A 16,016-nucleotide genomic window follows, 5' to 3' on the forward strand; every position below is an offset into this window, starting at 1 on the left:
CAATAACTAAGGTCACAACTTTAGTACCTTCAATACCGTTCAATACATTCAGTCTTTCAATAAGTTCAATACCATTTGGCAACATTTCTACTCCCCATCCCCCTTTCCCCACTTTCCCCCCAGGTCTGGGACCTGAACTCTGGACCTGAGTGCTGTCCCTGAAATTGTACTCAAGGCTAATGCCTATTTCCACTTAAGCCACAGTTCTACATCTGGCTTTTTTGGTAGTTTTAGTGGAGATAAGAGTCTCACAGACTTTCCTTCCCTGGGTTGGCTTCGAACCGCAGTCCTCAGATCTCAGCCTCCTGAGTACCTGGGAATTCAGGCATGAGCCACCAGCACCTGGCTAACAGATGGTTTTTGGTTATTGTTAATAAAAATATACTGCAAGAACTTGCTTTGAGATCTCTTTCAACTTAGATTACAGGAGGACAAAGTGAAATTCCAGTTGGACTTGACAATCCAAATTCTTCTTAAACAAGGACAAGTTGAACTGGAGAATTTCCAGTTAATTCTGGAGTATTCAGATGCAATTCTCATAAATAAGAGCATAATTGAAGAATTGAATTCTGTGATTCGGGTAATTAGACTTTTTTGATAGAAACAGTTGCCTGCCATATTAAATATCTAATATTATGCTTTCATTTCTATGGTAAATCATTTTAATTCAATTAAGTCAGTGATTCCTAACAGTAACTATACATTAGAATTTTCTGAATATTATATGTGTGCATTTATACTCATTCTTGTGGGCATTTTTAAAAAGCTTCCCAGATAATTCTAAGATACTGAAAGTTAAATATTCTAAGTTGACATAGTTTATGCATTGTTTATATGGTTTTTCATTGCAAGGTTTTTAGCTTATGTGATATTGTGGTAGTGATATCTGACTATAGTTCTTATTTTAGATATTTGAGTGATGTTGGGGTTTTTTCTTTTAGTATAGCTAACCCTTGCCAATTTGGGTGATTTTTTTTTCAAAGAACCAACTTTTTGTTCCTTGCTTCCATTTTCCTTCTGATTTTGTTGTTTGTTTGTTTGTTTCATTTATCTCCTAATCTTACTGCACTGAGTAAGATGCTGAGCAGCTAGGATTACAAGCATGAGCCATAGGTTTCTGACTTAGAATTCAGAAATATTTTTATAAAATTATTTTAGATTACTCATAGTGAAACCAATTTATGTCTAAAATAAATTTATTTGTTGAGAGACTAGATAATCAAGAATGAATGTGTAAATTTATTCATGAGAATTCCATCAATTAACATTTTGTAATTTTCCAAAATCTAGCTTTATTTTTGGCCAGTCCTGGAGCTTAGACTCAGGGCCCGAGCCCTGTCCCTGGCCTCTTTTTGCTCAAGGCTGTAGCACTCTGCCACTTGAGCCACAGCACCACTTCTGGCCGTTTTCTGTATTTGTGGTGCTGGGGAATCGAACCCAGGGCCTCATGTATATGAGGCAAGCACTCTTGCCACGAGGCCATATCCCCACCCCCAAAATCTAGCTTTTTGAAGCTCATGCTATCAGACTATACTCACCACACTTTCTGTTCTTACCTATTATTTTTTTTATCCCTTAAGTCCTTTATTTTAAATACTTAAAAATTTTTTGAATAACTATTTGTCAAAGTGATGTACAGAGGGGTTACAGTTTCATACGTAACTTGCCTATTATTTTCATCTTCTGATCTCTCAACTTCTTGGTCTCTCAACTCTTTGAATTTCCTTCTATCAATAATCTTTTACCCACTGTATTTCAGCCACCCTCTCCCAAGATCATTCTTGTAGGTCTTGTCATCAAGACCTCTAAAATCTAGAGTTAAAGTAGTTCTCTAGAGCATTGTCAGCTGGGAGTGGGGATATATTGCCCCAGCAGAGGTCAATATGCTTTGTTTTTGTTTTTGTTTGTGTACTGGTCCTGAGGCTTTAAAGTGGAGCTTGGACAACATCCTTAAGGATTTTTTTTTTCCTTAAGGCTAGCACTCTATCACTTGAGAGTGCCAGCTCCATTTCTGGATCTTTGGTGTTAATTGGAGGTAAGAGTCTCATAGCCTTTCCTGCCTGGGTTGGCTTTGAACCATATCCTCAAATCTCAACCTCCTAAATTCCTAGGATTATAGGCATGAACCACCATTGCCAGGGACTTTGTGCTTTCTCGGAAGAAGTATTGAAAAACATAAGCTGTTACTGTCCATGTCCTGAGTATGGAGAGCAGCGGCACTAAGTATCCTACACATCTTTGGCCCCAGATGACCAAGCACTGAGCTGCAGGGAGATACTTTGTTTTAGAGCTACATCTCCTTTCTTTCCTTTCAGTCTGTTTTTATAGGCTGTACTTACAGTCACCATCTTTGCCTCCTCACTTCATATTACTGGATTCTGCCATGGAGCTCCTTTCCCAACCCTCCACTGAAACTCTTTTCAAGTAATTAATACAGTACCCACATCTCCCTCCTCTGGGCTGTTTCTAGGACATCATCCCCTAGTTTTCCTCCTACTTTATTGGAAGCCCCTCCTTAGTCTCTTTACTGGGTCCTTTCTCTGGTAGACTTTTCACAGTTGGATTTGGGGTATGGGCCCAAATTCTCCTGAACCTTTCTTTTGGTATACCCACTTCGTAGGTGGTCTCAAGCAATCTCGTGGCTTAAGTAGGTGAAGTACAAAACATGTAGGTGTTTGAATGCCATATTTAATGTGGTTTTTTCCAGTAGCTGCTAAAGAGATTATACTATGCCTGTGTAGCTCCCAATGCTTTATCCATAGCATAGTGGGAGAAAAAGGAGTACGTTTTAAAATGCACACAGTGGATTCAATTAGATGATGGTAAATGGTGTTCCAGCCCAATCCTTGGCATATAGTCAGTCAGTTGGCTATGCCACATAAGTGCATCTGATAATCTCTCCTAGTGACTATCGTGTTTCACCATGATCAGATTCTGCTGAAGTTATTTTCATTAGTATTTGCTCCATTTCAAAAAATGGAAATAGAATTATCACTGCTGGCCCACATGTGGTATTAAAATAGCATTCAACTCCAAGTTTTATAATTCTGTATGCAAAACTCTTAGAAGTATTGGATGTCCTTTTTCAGACTCAAGGACAGAAGAAAGTTGGTAGCATGATGGAAAGTAAAGAGGTACACAAAGGGATTTATCAGATTGAATGGGAGCATAAGAAAATGGAGATGGAAATGGAAGATCTAAGTCAGAAGGCTTGGGATATTCAGATGCTGTTTTTTTCAAGAGATCGTCAAAAGGCAAGTTCTCTCCACTCCTATAGCTTTCATTTCATTCATTAATGTAATCTATTCATTTAACCAGGGTTTCATAAGAAGCCTTTACAATGGCAAGCATATTATACATCAAAAGAATCCCCTAATACACTTAAGAATGTATCTGTGAGTTCTCCCTCTTCCGCACACCATGGTTTACATTTGTTTCCTTCAGGACTTGCTAATATATTGCTTACAGTTCTTGAGGATTTCTTAACTGCCACACCCAGTCCTCTTTTTCCCAATCACCACCATTCAATTGTTACATTTGATTATCTAATTACCCATTCCTTTGACTAGTTTTATCACACACACACACACACACACACACACACACACACACACACACACACACACACACCGTTTTCTCCAGGTTTTCTTCACATGTCAGACTTCTCTGCCTCTTTAACTGGAATCCTATTGCTTCATCATTTCTTCCTGAGCCCAGTGTTCCTTTCCATGCCTTCTCCCTTGAGGATCACCTCTAACTTTGTAACATCAACAATCACCTCTGAAGGTTTAATCCAAGATCTCTGGATTCCAATCCAATTCCATTCCAATCCAAGAACTCCCTCTTTCTTATGTCTTCTTGGCCCAGCTTATGTCTTTCTCTGGCCTCATTGCCTCCATCCCAGTTTAGACCTCCATTTTCAGTGGTATAGAGTTATATGGTCTCATAACCTTGTGTTCTCACCTATCTGTTTCTCTCTCCTCAATTCCTCCTGCCCTCCTTTTCCCCACATCTCTCACCTTATCTTTAATTCTAAAATTCATATATTTTTATCCTTGTGGGTAATTTGCTTCCAGATTTTCAGTCCCAATTATTTTCATTCCCAATTGACTCATTACATAGCCTGTTTAAAATTAAACTGACAATTCTTAACTAGCACATGAGTTTTCACATCCTTATGTGGGTGTGTCTTCCAACTCAACTTCATAGCAAGTAGAGGAACACTTGTGGTAGTGTTATTTGTCAGTGTTCCCAAAGCAAATGGGTTAAAATTTGCTCCTAATGCTTTTGATTCTTTTTTCACACCCCAAACTTACCTGTTTGTCAAGGTTTAGTTTAAGGGTCAAGCAGCCCCTCTCCACACAGCCTTCCTTTGATTTCCTAAGCCTCAAAACATCCCACCCCATCACAAACTACCTTTGTATTTGCCAACCCTTGATCTATCTTCTAGCACCTAGTTGCTTGTCACTTCATGTTACCTATCTTTGTGTCTATCTCAGTCTAGCACACTGTAAATGTGACAAGTGAAACCACATAAAGTTAAATAAATGAAGAAAACAGACTTTAGGGATCTGTAATAAATAAATAGTGCATTGGTGTCTAAATACAAGTAACTAATAAGGCACAAAAGTCAAATGAATCTTAAATAGACATGTTATAAAAAATTTTTCAAGACCAAAACCATATTTATAAAGTTACCTATAAAAGAGAGAAAAATATCCTTATATGTTCTTTTTTTTTCTCCTAAAGTTCCTAAATGAACCAAACTATGAGAGTCTGATTGCTCTTCAGATTGGAATAATGGAGCAAACAATTCAGGTTATAGATAAGGTCAGTCTCAAAAAATATGTATTATAATCCCAAGAGTTGTGAATAATTCAAGCAAAGCATTTCAAACATGAACTCAGAAACTTTAAAAAAAAAAACCTTGATTATTTATTGGCACTCATGAGGGAATCAGAGGTCTTTTAATAGTGTCTTTGTGTAACCCTAACCAATGTAACAAATACTTGTTAACCTCTGGGAAGCCAGGGTCTAGTATATCTGGAGGCTGAGATTTGAGAATTCAGGCTCAAAGCTAGCCTGTGCAGATAAAACCCCAGACTCCTAACAAAGAACAGAGAAGTAGGGGCATGGCTCAAGTGATAAATTGCCAGCTGTGAGCAAAAAAGCAGAGTAGAAGCACAAAGACTTTCAAGTCCCAGACCTCAGAACCTATTTCACATTAATGTAATAAAAGTGTTGATCTTTCTTTGGAATTGTATTCATCTTATCTTAACTGAGTAACAAATGCTCAATTTGATTATATAGCATATGTAAGATTTAAACAAATAAGGTGTTTTAGATATTTAATATCATTTTTAACTTCTTAAATTTGTCTATAGTATTAACATGCAACCTTTTAACAAATAATTTAAACATCTACTATGGACAAACTACATAGCAGACAGTGTAGAGATATGGGATGTTAGTGATGATAATGTACTTAAAATGTAACAACATAACATCTTTATAAAGGAACTTACACTTATTTCAAAATTATTTTTCATGGGGTTCCGTGGGAAACAAATCTCAGACCCACAAAAAGAATGTTGAACACTGCAAAAAGCTACTCAGAAAACTGGGAAAAGTCAGCAATCAAAAAGATGCAGCCAATTATAATCTAAGCTGCAATCTACAGAACGAGCTGGTAGCTGTCTCTGAGAGAAAAGACATATGTAACTCAATGGGTAAGCTTTTCCTTTCTCTCAAAGGAATCGGTTCTCTTGAAACTGGTACAGTAGTTTATACAGCAGTTAGTGCTTCTTTCACACAATTGATTCTGGATGCTGCTACTGTATTTGAAAGTGTTGACAATAAGCCAACCAATTCTTTTCTTCTTCGTTTCTGGGTTAGGGACTATGCTGACTTGTGAAAAGATTGCCAAAGAACAATATGAAAGCATGATCCAACAACAGAAGCTGACAAGCATTTCCAAACAGCAAGCTGAACAGATTTCAATACTGCAGGCAGAAGTTGAAAGACTAAGGATGAGAACATTTCCTGCTCTTGTTCAATTGTAAAAACCCTGCAGGAAACACAAGGCCAAAACAATCCATTGGAAAAATCCTTTGGGTTAAAATGGTTTCTTTTTTGTTTGTTTGTATCAGGAAATCTAGGTAGTCATCTCTTTAATTGCAGGTTTTTAATAGCAAATCATTAAATTTTAGCCTTAATCAACAGACTTTTGTCCTGCAGTGTAAAGCACCATGAATTGTTTTTATCCAATAAAGAACAAGATTTTCAACTGATAAGAAAATATTCTTTATTTGCTTGTAACTACTAGAATTTAGAACATAAGTCTCTATTCTTCCAATTTAAACAAAGTAAATTATTTTTCAGTGCTTTAAATTATTTGTAAATTATGGCATTTTGAAAGCACCATCCGTTCTTATTCTAACAGCTCAGTTTTGTGTCCTAATCAATAGGGTTCAGGAAACATAAAAAGTGCTTTCTAGTTCTATAAAATAGTTTGTTCTATTCATATAATGACAATTACATAATAAGAAAATCTTTGCCCTTCTACAGTCTGTAGATTGCTGCATTCCCAGGGATATTATTGGGACTACTGACCACCTCTAAGTGATATTGGCGCTTTACTGTTTTGCAATTTATAAACATTAATGTGTCCATTATGTACTGGTGCAAGTAAAGCAAGATAGGTATTATTAAACCTTCCATTTAGGAAAAGCCCTGTAGATGTTAACTGATCACCCATATAGTGATCTGGTGGATGGGAGTGAAGGTTCATGACAGAACCAAAATCATTTTGTTGACCAATTCTCTCCCCCTCACCTTCGTACTAAAATGACTCCTGAAATAACTTGGTGGATTCAGCTGGGAAGTGACCGTTGGTAACATTTTCTATGCTATTTCTGAGCCAGGAATTGTGGGGAGCAGAAAGACAGACACAAGATGGGGGGTATGAGGGATTCAAATACATAAACATAGGATTGATTGTCAGTAATCTCTTGAGTCCACCATAGACATACCAGACTTTTTCTCTTCTGTTAATACACATGCCATGTCACCAAAGTTGGATGCCTTGATAATCCTGTTTGCTAAGAACATACCACAGACTTCACTGGATAATGTGGACTCTCAGGTCTTAATAAACAGCCTATGTAATTTTTGTTTGTTCATCAACCCTAGGTGAGTCATAAAATACTATACATATACACACATATACATATGTATATATAGCATATCCTGGAGGGAAAAAAAACTGAATTAATCATCTAAAAATTCTTCTTCACTTCTGTTATAATGCAGCAATTTATCATCTAACCCATAGTGGTCAATTAATTGAGTAAGGCTTAGTTTCTTGTTCTCTTCAGACATAGCTGACTGCAGTTGATAAAGTAACAGCTGACTACAGTTTCTCCACTTCTTTATCAACAACTGTAACTGAGCCAGGTCATTCTGAAACAGAACAGTTGAAAAAACAAACGATAAATGTATGTCAGTAAGGAGACAGACTATTTGAATTTAAACCATCAAAGCTACTAAATCAGATGATGTGTTTAAAGTTAGCCAAACAAGGGCTGGGGATATAGCCTAGTGGCAAGAGTGCCTGCCTCGGATACAAGAGGCCCTAGGTTCGATTCCCCAGCACCACATCGGCCAGAAGCGGCGCTGTGGCTCAAGTGGCAGAGTGCTAGCCTTGAGCGGGAAGAAGCCAGGGACAGTGCTCAGGCCCTGAGTCCAAGGCCCAGGACTGGCAAAAAAAAAGAAAAAAGTTAGCCAAACAACAACCCTGGGGATGAACAGAACTTCTACCTAGGAAAAAAAACTGAATAAATACGAGAATGCCACTCAACTTTGATTCCATAGCTATTTAGTTTTGTCCCAACTCTGGGCCAGTCTCACCCCAGGGAAAAATCAAATCATTAAATAAGGTAAAACTATGTTTTAAAAAAAAAGTAATATAGGTCTTTAAAATCCAGCTTTCAGGGGCTGGGAATATGGCCTAGTGGTAGAGTGCTTGCCTCGTATTCATGAAGCCCTGGGTTCGATTCCCCAGCACCACATATACAGAAATGGCCAGAAGTGGCACTGTGACTCAAGTGGCAGAGCGCTAGCCTTGAGCAAAAAGAAGCCAGGGACAGTGCTCAGTCCCTGAGTCCAAGCCCCAGGACTGGCCAAAACAAAAAAAAGAAGGAAAAAAAAATCCAGCTTTCATATTACAACTGTACTTTGAAAAAATAACACTATGTTGTACCTCCTATCCAATTCTGCTATGAACCCAAAAGTGCACTTAAAAATATTTGTTGAAAGTGTTTTTCAACATGTTATCTCATAAATGACATTTAGAAAACCCTAAAGGTTCACGACAGTAAATGCAACATGCTATTCTCCCTCTGAGGAACAATGAGCTATCATTACATAGGCATGCACTATTAATAGAGGTTATCACCATTACTCAGGTTCTATTTAATTCAAACAATGAAGGCTGAAATCTAAAATCTAATACATATTTGTTGTTTTCTCAAACAAAATGTCTAAGATATTTTAATTATTTGGAGGAAAAATAGACTCATTACTAAAAATATATCCTATACATTATGATCTGTTTTTTAAGCTTTATTCATTCATTTCCACTGTATGTGCACCTTGCACTTAATACTCTTAACTGTACTATGAGTTACAAACCAGAGAGAAAAGCTTCAAGTGCACAGAATTTTCTTTTTAAGCTTTATCTTGGGATGACAGGCCTCTTCCTAATTCTAAATCTATGACATATTTCAGTTAAAGCTGCTGGAAGCTAGTCTTCTGAATATTTGGCTTGTTATGCTAAAATAAATTTACATTCTATTTCTGAAATTAATCTTACAATTTGTGGAAAAACTATGCAATGGTTCTGAAATTCTTCTCACCTTTGATCGATACATTTTGACTAGTTTTAGTCTCCGGAGAAGTTCTTCTTTCTCCTGAATCTGCTTCACCAATTGTGCTTTTTCGTCCTTTAATTCTTGTTTAGGATTCTCATTCCCAAAATCATTTTGGAGAGCAATGTACGATCTTGTATCAAATGATTTAGATTCACACTCATGGATATTCTTGAAGGCATTTTCCAAAAACGTATTTTCTTCAGATTCACTGTCAATGTGTTTAAGAGAGTTTTCTCCTGCTGAAGATGCTTGGTTTTCTAGAACAGCCTCATCATTTTCTTCATTCTCTACTTTAAGACGTTTCACCACACTGCAATAGGAACTAAATGAAGACCTTGTTTTCCTTAATCTTTCTTTAAGTGTTGCACTCATAGGCTAAAAAGAGAACATAACATTAAAATTTCCAACCAAGAAAAACACTGATGTTAATATACTAGAAATAAATGCCTTATTTATTTCTACATTTCTATGGCAGGTACCACTAGATGGCTTTCTGTTTTCATATAATCTAAAATGCCACAACATTGATTAATCAAGATGCACTATGCTAAAAAGAAAATTGTTAGGTTTAACTGGAAACCCCTTACTAGAACTAAAGTTTAAATAAAAAACATCATAAGATATTATGTCCAGATACTATTCTTTTTACTCCATTCTTTTACTTTTGCAAGGTTAAAACACCCTTCTGAAAGTGCTGAGACATTTACCCCAGTAGCAACATTTGTTTCTCTCTCTCAAGGATAATATTCAGACTAGAACCTCCTCAAGTTGGAGTATCCTATAAGAACCTCATGTGAAACTATAAATGAAATCGATTCAAGATGTAAATCTGGCAGGGAGAATGTTGCATGCTATGAATTCTTCATTCTACTAAAAGCACCACTGCCAGAATACTCTGAAACATAGAATGGACCCAGTAGAAGCAGCAATAATGTTCCTACTTGTTTTCGTAAACAATTTGTATGGGGAGATGGTGGAACCCCACAGGCCTGAGGAGTGCTAGGTAAAATCACAGTTGAGTCTGATGGACTTTCCATCTTGATAGGGAAATCTTGGTTTATTTCTAAAAAATATAAAATAAAATAGTAATTAACCATCCTTCTATCCAACCCTCCTGTTGGTATCAAAGAAATTTTCATTAGTACACAAAAACATCTTCAAGAAAGCCAGCCAAGCCATGCCTTATACTTGGCTGTAATTCGTTCGCGTTCTTCTTGCATTTTATTTATTTTTGCATTTACCATCCCACACTGGTACTACGGAGACAGTCTTCGTGGTGTTGTACAAATTAACCAGCTAGTACCTCACAGCTTTTCCTTATTTTTTTTTTAATCTCAAACTATCTTCAAGATCTGAGTTTTGGAAGAGAGGACAACTTCAGTTGATTTCGTTAGGACACTAGGAAATCATGAAGCATCCAGAGGTCTAAAGTCCTGTGCCGAGATCAACGGAGCTAAACGCACACCCACCCAGCCCGGGGATGTGGACTAGGGGGCCGTTCCTGTCGTTCTAGCCAAAGAGCATCGCGGTTACCCAGGCTACCTCAGCGGAGTGGGAGGGGGGTCCCCCCGCCGCCCCCTCCCCACCCCACTCCACCTCAGGCCACCCCTTTTTGCCCCCCGGTCCCGGCCCCAGGGGGGCCCCAGGCCAGCTCCCTCCGCCCCCCGCCGCCCCAGGCCAACCCCCTTGCCCCAGGTCCCCAGCCCCAGACCCCCGCCCGCAGATCTCTGGGCCTGGGGTGGGCTCCAGTTTCCCCACCGCCCCCCACCACAGAGAGGGAGCCCGGTCCCGCTCCACAGCCAACCCACGAAACGCCCCACACGCTACCTCCCACCACCATCCCCACAACATACAAAAAGCGCGCGCGACAGCGTCTGCAAAGCGACCGGGACCGCCCCCTAGGGCGGGGCCGCGCGGGAGGCGGAGGGACGCTCTGATTGGCTCCGTTTTGTTCAGCGGCCGAGAGAGACTCGACTGCGCACGCCCACTCCCGATAAGTGGGCGGGGTCAGAGTGGAGTCACGCTGGGAGACGGCGGAGACCAATGATTGGTCAGGCTGACTGCCGCGCGCGCGCGCGCGCGCGCGACTCTGCCCCGCCCTCCGATAGAACGTGACCGAATTGCGGGCGCGCGCGGCCACACAACCTCAGTCTGGAAAGGGCGGGAACTGAGCTTCCTGAGGGGACGCGCCTTCCGCTCGCCGCTTTCCCTTCCTTTCTTTCTTGTTCTGCCGCCTCTCTTCCGGTTTCCGAGCGTCGGTAGCGGGCGCCGGAGGAAGGTCCCGCCTCTTCCTCCGAGCTGCGGTTAGTCAGCTGTCCGCGCCCGCCACAGCAAAGGCGCGTGAGCTGGCGCGGCGGGGCTCCGAAGCCGCACAGCCGGCGGCGGGTGCGGTTTAAAGCTTCTAAGTTCTCCAAAGGCCGAGTCCGCAAACGAGCAGCCTGCCGAGAACCGAAGAGGTTAGGAATCCATCCAAGAATCCTCACACATCTGGCCTCCTTTGTGGCCGCAAACCTGACGGGCCCATCCCTGCATTTTCGACGGTTTCCATCCCGAAATTCAGGCTGGACTTCGCGTTTTACAGTTAAACCTGAGGTGGTGGTGGAGGAATGTAGCTTGAGGAAATGCGCAGGAAACAGAAGGATCACTGAACGTGTCTGGGGTTGGTTTAGATTTGCGTCTGGAGAGACCGACCGCGGGCCGGAGGAAGTCCCCAGCCTCAGCATCCTCCACCCGAGACCTCCGCTCCTGGGGTTGTGTGCTCTGTTGCTAGGCAACGGCAGGGGGTAATGTGTGCGTTCTGTTGCTAGGCAACAGCAAAGCAAACTCATTTGGGTGGGGCCCTGGGCTCAGGGCTAGGCATTTGTAACTTCTGAGTTGTCTGTGAGTTGGGCATTTTCAGGGCCCAGTGTTTTCAGTCCTCTTGTGGAATGGCTGTTTTAAGCGTTGACATTGTCTCTACCAACATCTGAAAATAAGTTACCAGAGAGAAGGAAGTTGAGTCCGTATGGTCAGGTATAAATACAGAACCCAAAGACATCCCAGTGCAGTGAATAGGGACATCAATGTTGGTGCCGAACTGTCTAGGTTCAAGGGCTGGTGATATAAGTTAATAGAAAAGTAGTCAGGGAATCGTGACCGATATAATTTGCAGATTTCATCATAAGATGATAAGCCAAAACCTGCCTGACAATGAAATAGGGACAGGGGATTCTAAAGAACAGGCTGATAATAATAATGAAATAGAGACAGGACACTAAAACTTTGGTCTCTGGAATCACAGTCTTACAAGAAACAGGAGACCCACTAATCAAAAGGCCATTTTCAAGGACTCCAATTCTCCGTATTTAACTGCAGTCCAAGCTTAGTAACAAAGAAGATGGTGGGGGCTGGGGATATGGCCTAGTGGCAAGAGTGCTTGCCTCGTATACATGAGGCCCTGGGTTCGATTCCTCAGCACCACATATACAGAAAATGGCCAGAAGTGGTGCTGTGGCTCAAGTGGCAGAGTGCTACAGCCTTGAGCAAAAAGAAGCCAGGGACAGTGCTCAGGCCCTGAGTTCACGGCCTAGGACTGGCCAAAAAAAAAAGAAAGAAAACAAAGATGGTGCAAGATGGCTAACTTGGGCTGGAGTGCTGTCTTCCTGTGGCATCCAAATGTCACATGCTCTCTTTCTCTGCCACATTTCTTTTCTAATAAACTTTCACCTTTACTATGATCCCATCATGCCTTAATTCTCTTGCCAGCTCACTTAGTCCTAAATGTCTGACAAGAAAAACACATCTATTTTTTTCGAATATCTGCATGCCCTTGTTTCCTATTCTTTTAAATGGAGGTAATAGTATTGTTATAAGGTGAGAAATGAGAGAAGCCACATTTTGAGAGGTTGAGTTTTGAAGTCTTTACTGGAGCACTAGTGGTCTGCAGGTTGCCACTTGTTACAAAGGGCCTACATCCCACAAATACACAACACAATTAGGAAACAGGCCAGAGAGGAAAGAAAGAAGAAAAACAATACCAACAACCAATTCAGCTCCAATGGAGAGCTGAATAGGGACACCATGGTGACCAGAGAAAGAGGCAGGAAACAGGACATGAAGGAGACATGTAGCCTAGCATAATGGCATCTAAGCTGGTCCTGGCCTAAGTAGGCTTAGGTCAGGGGGCAGGGTCACAGGAAACTCCCAGTCCCAGGCACTGGACTGATAGGTTTAGTAACCTATCAAACAAGTACCAACCCCTGCCTCCAGGAATTCAGGCACACCCATCACCTGGTGGTGGGACTTCACCTTCCCCAGCAAGAAGACAAGATGCTCAACCCCTCACCATGTGGCCAATATGGCACCAGCTAGACCTGGCTTCCCTACTTCAGTATCTGTTCCTCCCATATTGAAGAATTAAATGAGAATGAGAGGCAACTAGAACAATTCTAGGTATCTAGAAAGCACTTAGTTGGTAATTTATATAGTCAAGTATAACCACATTCCTTCATTGACCAAACAATGTCATCCACCAACAATTAGCCCTCCTCTCTCCCCCAACTACAGAAATTTTCTAAATGATGTTCAAATCCATAAATTTTTACAAAATTTATAAATAGCTGAAAACTTGTAGCCTCTACATAATTCATAACATGTATTCTGCTCCTAAATTATGTATGTATATATATATATGAATTTATAAAGTCAAAGCTGACTCATGATTTTGTGATGCAAGTGGTAGTCACTTCACAAACCCACAGATCACAATGTGTGCCATTACTTTTTCCTCTTAGTTGGCATGAATTAATCTCCTTGGGAATTAAAAAAAAAAAGCAAAATGATTTGTCTTGACACTAGATGCCAATGCAGACTAGTATTCTTTATACCTCAGGGCAGAAGGGTGAGTTGTTTTCATGAGTCCCTAAAATCAGCTGCTCCCAAATTCTTTTTATCATTACAACCTAAGCTTAGGGCAGAATTTTTGCTGGCTAGAGGAAGGTAAAACAATATCTTGCCATGTAAGTATTCTGTCTTATTTTTATGTGACCTGGGCCACCAAAATGGGATCGTTCAACTAGATTTTCAAAGAACTTCAGAATAAGTACTGAGGAAACCCTGAATTTCAGAAATGAGCATTGGCTTGCCTATATGTCTGAGTACTCTGCATTGTTAGAATTCTATGATCTCCCAATATATGTTTGTGTTTTATTTGTTACTTCTCAAATTAGAAACCCACCTTGAGTTTCCAATTTAGTGCAAAAGATTTAGAATATAAATAGGCTCGATAGGTCTAGTGGCATAGGTAAGTGACAGGGTGCTTGCCTAGCATTCATGAGGCCCAGCATTTAATCACTAGCACTTTAAAAATAATAAAAACTAGCTCCTATATGTTTCATATACTTTTAGTTAAAGCCTAGGAAACATTTTCAGGTTTTTAGTGACTGGAAATCTATGACCTAAAAAGTGTTTGCTGTTTCTTATATAAGACATTATATGTTTCATGTGAAACTTTTCAGGCAGGCAACAAAGGATTCTAATAGTGCCAGAAATTCTAATAGAAAGCAGACTCCTTACCCTGCCATAGAGAACTATTTAAGTACAAAGAACTCAGTGATAATAATAATTAATACAGACCAAAGTCAGACTTTCTGTGTTTTTACAATTTTTTCAGTACCTAAGGCAACTGCTGGTTCTTTGTTATTCATCAGGGAGTGGTAAAATGTTCTTCCATTCTTGTCTATAATTATTGCTGAGAGGATAATGACATAGATCTAAAGTTTTTATAGGATTTATTTTATGATTTCTAATGGCAAGAAAACAGTAATGAATAGTCTTTCTTCACTCTCCCCTACCACACATACATATATACAGAGTACTTTTTAGCCACAATTGAAATTTTCATTTGTATTAAAGTGAAACCTCCTTAATTGATGCTAATAAAAATAAACAAGTTTTCAGTAGGTTTAGTTTTTTAATTCTTAGCTTTAGCACTATTTTTTAATCTTTGTAATTGCAAGATGTTATATCTAATGTCCATTCATATACTCTTCTGTGTTAACAAAAAAGAAATGTGTGCCATATAGACATGGCTAGTATCTACAGACATTTTTTAAACAAAAATATAAATATTTTGGAACTAAATTTAAAATCTGTTTAGGGAAGGAACTATGTAAAATCTACATAATTATTTTTATTTACAATATCTATTAGGACAAATGAAACAATGCAAACTTATAATACTCTAGAGAAAATTCATTAAATTTTCTTAAATGATTTATGATAGTTCTTCTGACATTTTTCTTATTTGTACATGAGTTGAAAACCCCATTCTGAAACTTTTCTCTAGGTTTCTCTTGTCATGAATTCCAGCTGCACCCTACAGATAAATCCATGGTATACAGATATTTAGTGCTCTGTCATTTCAGAAATTTCCCTTGTGAATAATTAATTGACAGTATTCCCTTCCTGTTACCCAAAGATCTCATCTGACATTCCAAGTGTATAATTAATTCACTTGTACAGACTGTTGACTTCTTTGTCATTAATGGGTGAGACCTCTGTGTTTAATATTCTTCAGCCAAGTTAAAGCAATAAAGATGGCATTTTAAATCCCAAGATAAAAGACCTCCTGATTTAGTTGTTGGGCAACCTTAAGAGATTGCCTTACTGAGAGGATGGTTACTTAGAATGTAGAGCTATAGGGAGGGTCAACATTACCATGTGATAAAATTCCATCACCAGGCCACTAGAAATTTATTTTATATCTAAAATTCAGAACAATGTATTGAATACAAAAACTCAAGAGCTTTCTTTACTTGATGTTCCTGTCCTTTTATTCTACCAGATTTGGCATTTTATCAAGTCCACAGACTGGAGAAGCTAGAGTGTCTATGATTCACTGCTATTGCTGGGTGTGTTCCCTTGGAGAAGAATAGAGTGATTCAAGTGAGATTAATAATGGTGAGAGAGAAGGTAGGCTATGTGGGTGGGTGAGGGGAAGAGTAGCACAGAAGTTAGATTGTGGAGAAAGTAATGGGAATAAAAGCATTGCTCAGGGCCACATTCTCAGATCTTTTATTAGAGATGTCACCCTTGTATTCATTTGAA

The 16,016-nt window shown here is 39.6% G+C and overlaps 2 protein-coding genes across 3 annotated transcripts in view; one reads left to right on the forward strand and one right to left on the reverse strand.

Annotated features, from left to right (window-relative positions):
- Cfap43 (cilia and flagella associated protein 43) overlaps positions 1–6,242 on the forward strand; it is a 71,111-nt gene extending 64,869 nt beyond the window's left edge. Inside the window, exons 34-38 of the mRNA XM_048336347.1 lie at positions 421–580; positions 3,090–3,254; positions 4,750–4,830; positions 5,576–5,729; positions 5,896–6,242. Coding sequence (XP_048192304.1) covers positions 421–580; positions 3,090–3,254; positions 4,750–4,830; positions 5,576–5,729; positions 5,896–6,062 — 727 coding nt within the window. The 3' untranslated portion in view covers positions 6,063–6,242. The remainder of the gene's footprint in view (positions 1–420; positions 581–3,089; positions 3,255–4,749; positions 4,831–5,575; positions 5,730–5,895) is intronic.
- Positions 6,243–7,158: 916 nt separating this feature from the next.
- Sfr1 (SWI5 dependent homologous recombination repair protein 1) lies at positions 7,159–10,837 on the reverse strand. Of its 2 annotated transcripts, none has more exons than XM_048335078.1 (4): positions 10,784–10,837; positions 9,872–9,993; positions 8,916–9,305; positions 7,159–7,461 (listed from the first exon to the last, which is right to left on the reverse strand). In XM_048335078.1, the coding sequence occupies exons 2-4, from the start codon at positions 9,965–9,967 to the stop codon at positions 7,270–7,272; spliced, it is 678 nt and encodes a 225-aa protein (XP_048191035.1). In that variant the 5' UTR covers positions 9,968–9,993; positions 10,784–10,837; the 3' UTR covers positions 7,159–7,269. The 2 variants fall into 2 exon arrangements, with proteins under 2 accessions (XP_048191035.1, XP_048191043.1); XM_048335086.1 differs by lacking the exon at positions 10,784–10,837 and adding an exon at positions 10,758–10,767.
- Between the last annotated feature and the right edge of the window lie 5,179 nt (positions 10,838–16,016).

The sequence above is a fragment of the Perognathus longimembris genome, chromosome 2 (assembly GCF_023159225.1).
Source record: "Perognathus longimembris pacificus isolate PPM17 chromosome 2, ASM2315922v1, whole genome shotgun sequence".
Lineage (NCBI taxonomy): Eukaryota > Metazoa > Chordata > Mammalia > Rodentia > Heteromyidae > Perognathus > Perognathus longimembris.

What these genes read in the sequence shown, in the direction of transcription:
- Sfr1 (XM_048335078.1), bottom strand. Translation starts at nt 9,967, where the DNA reads ATGGAAAGTCCATCAGACTCAACTGTGATTTTACCTAGCACTCCTCAG. An exon ending in CAAATTGTTTACGAAAACAA is followed by an intron (nt 9,306 to 9,871) that starts GTAGGAACATTA and finishes TTCTCTTTTTAG; the next exon opens with CCTATGAGTGCAACACTTAA. An exon ending in TCAAAATGTATCGATCAAAG is followed by an intron (nt 7,462 to 8,915) that starts GTGAGAAGAATT and finishes GTTCTGTTTCAG; the next exon opens with AATGACCTGGCTCAGTTACA.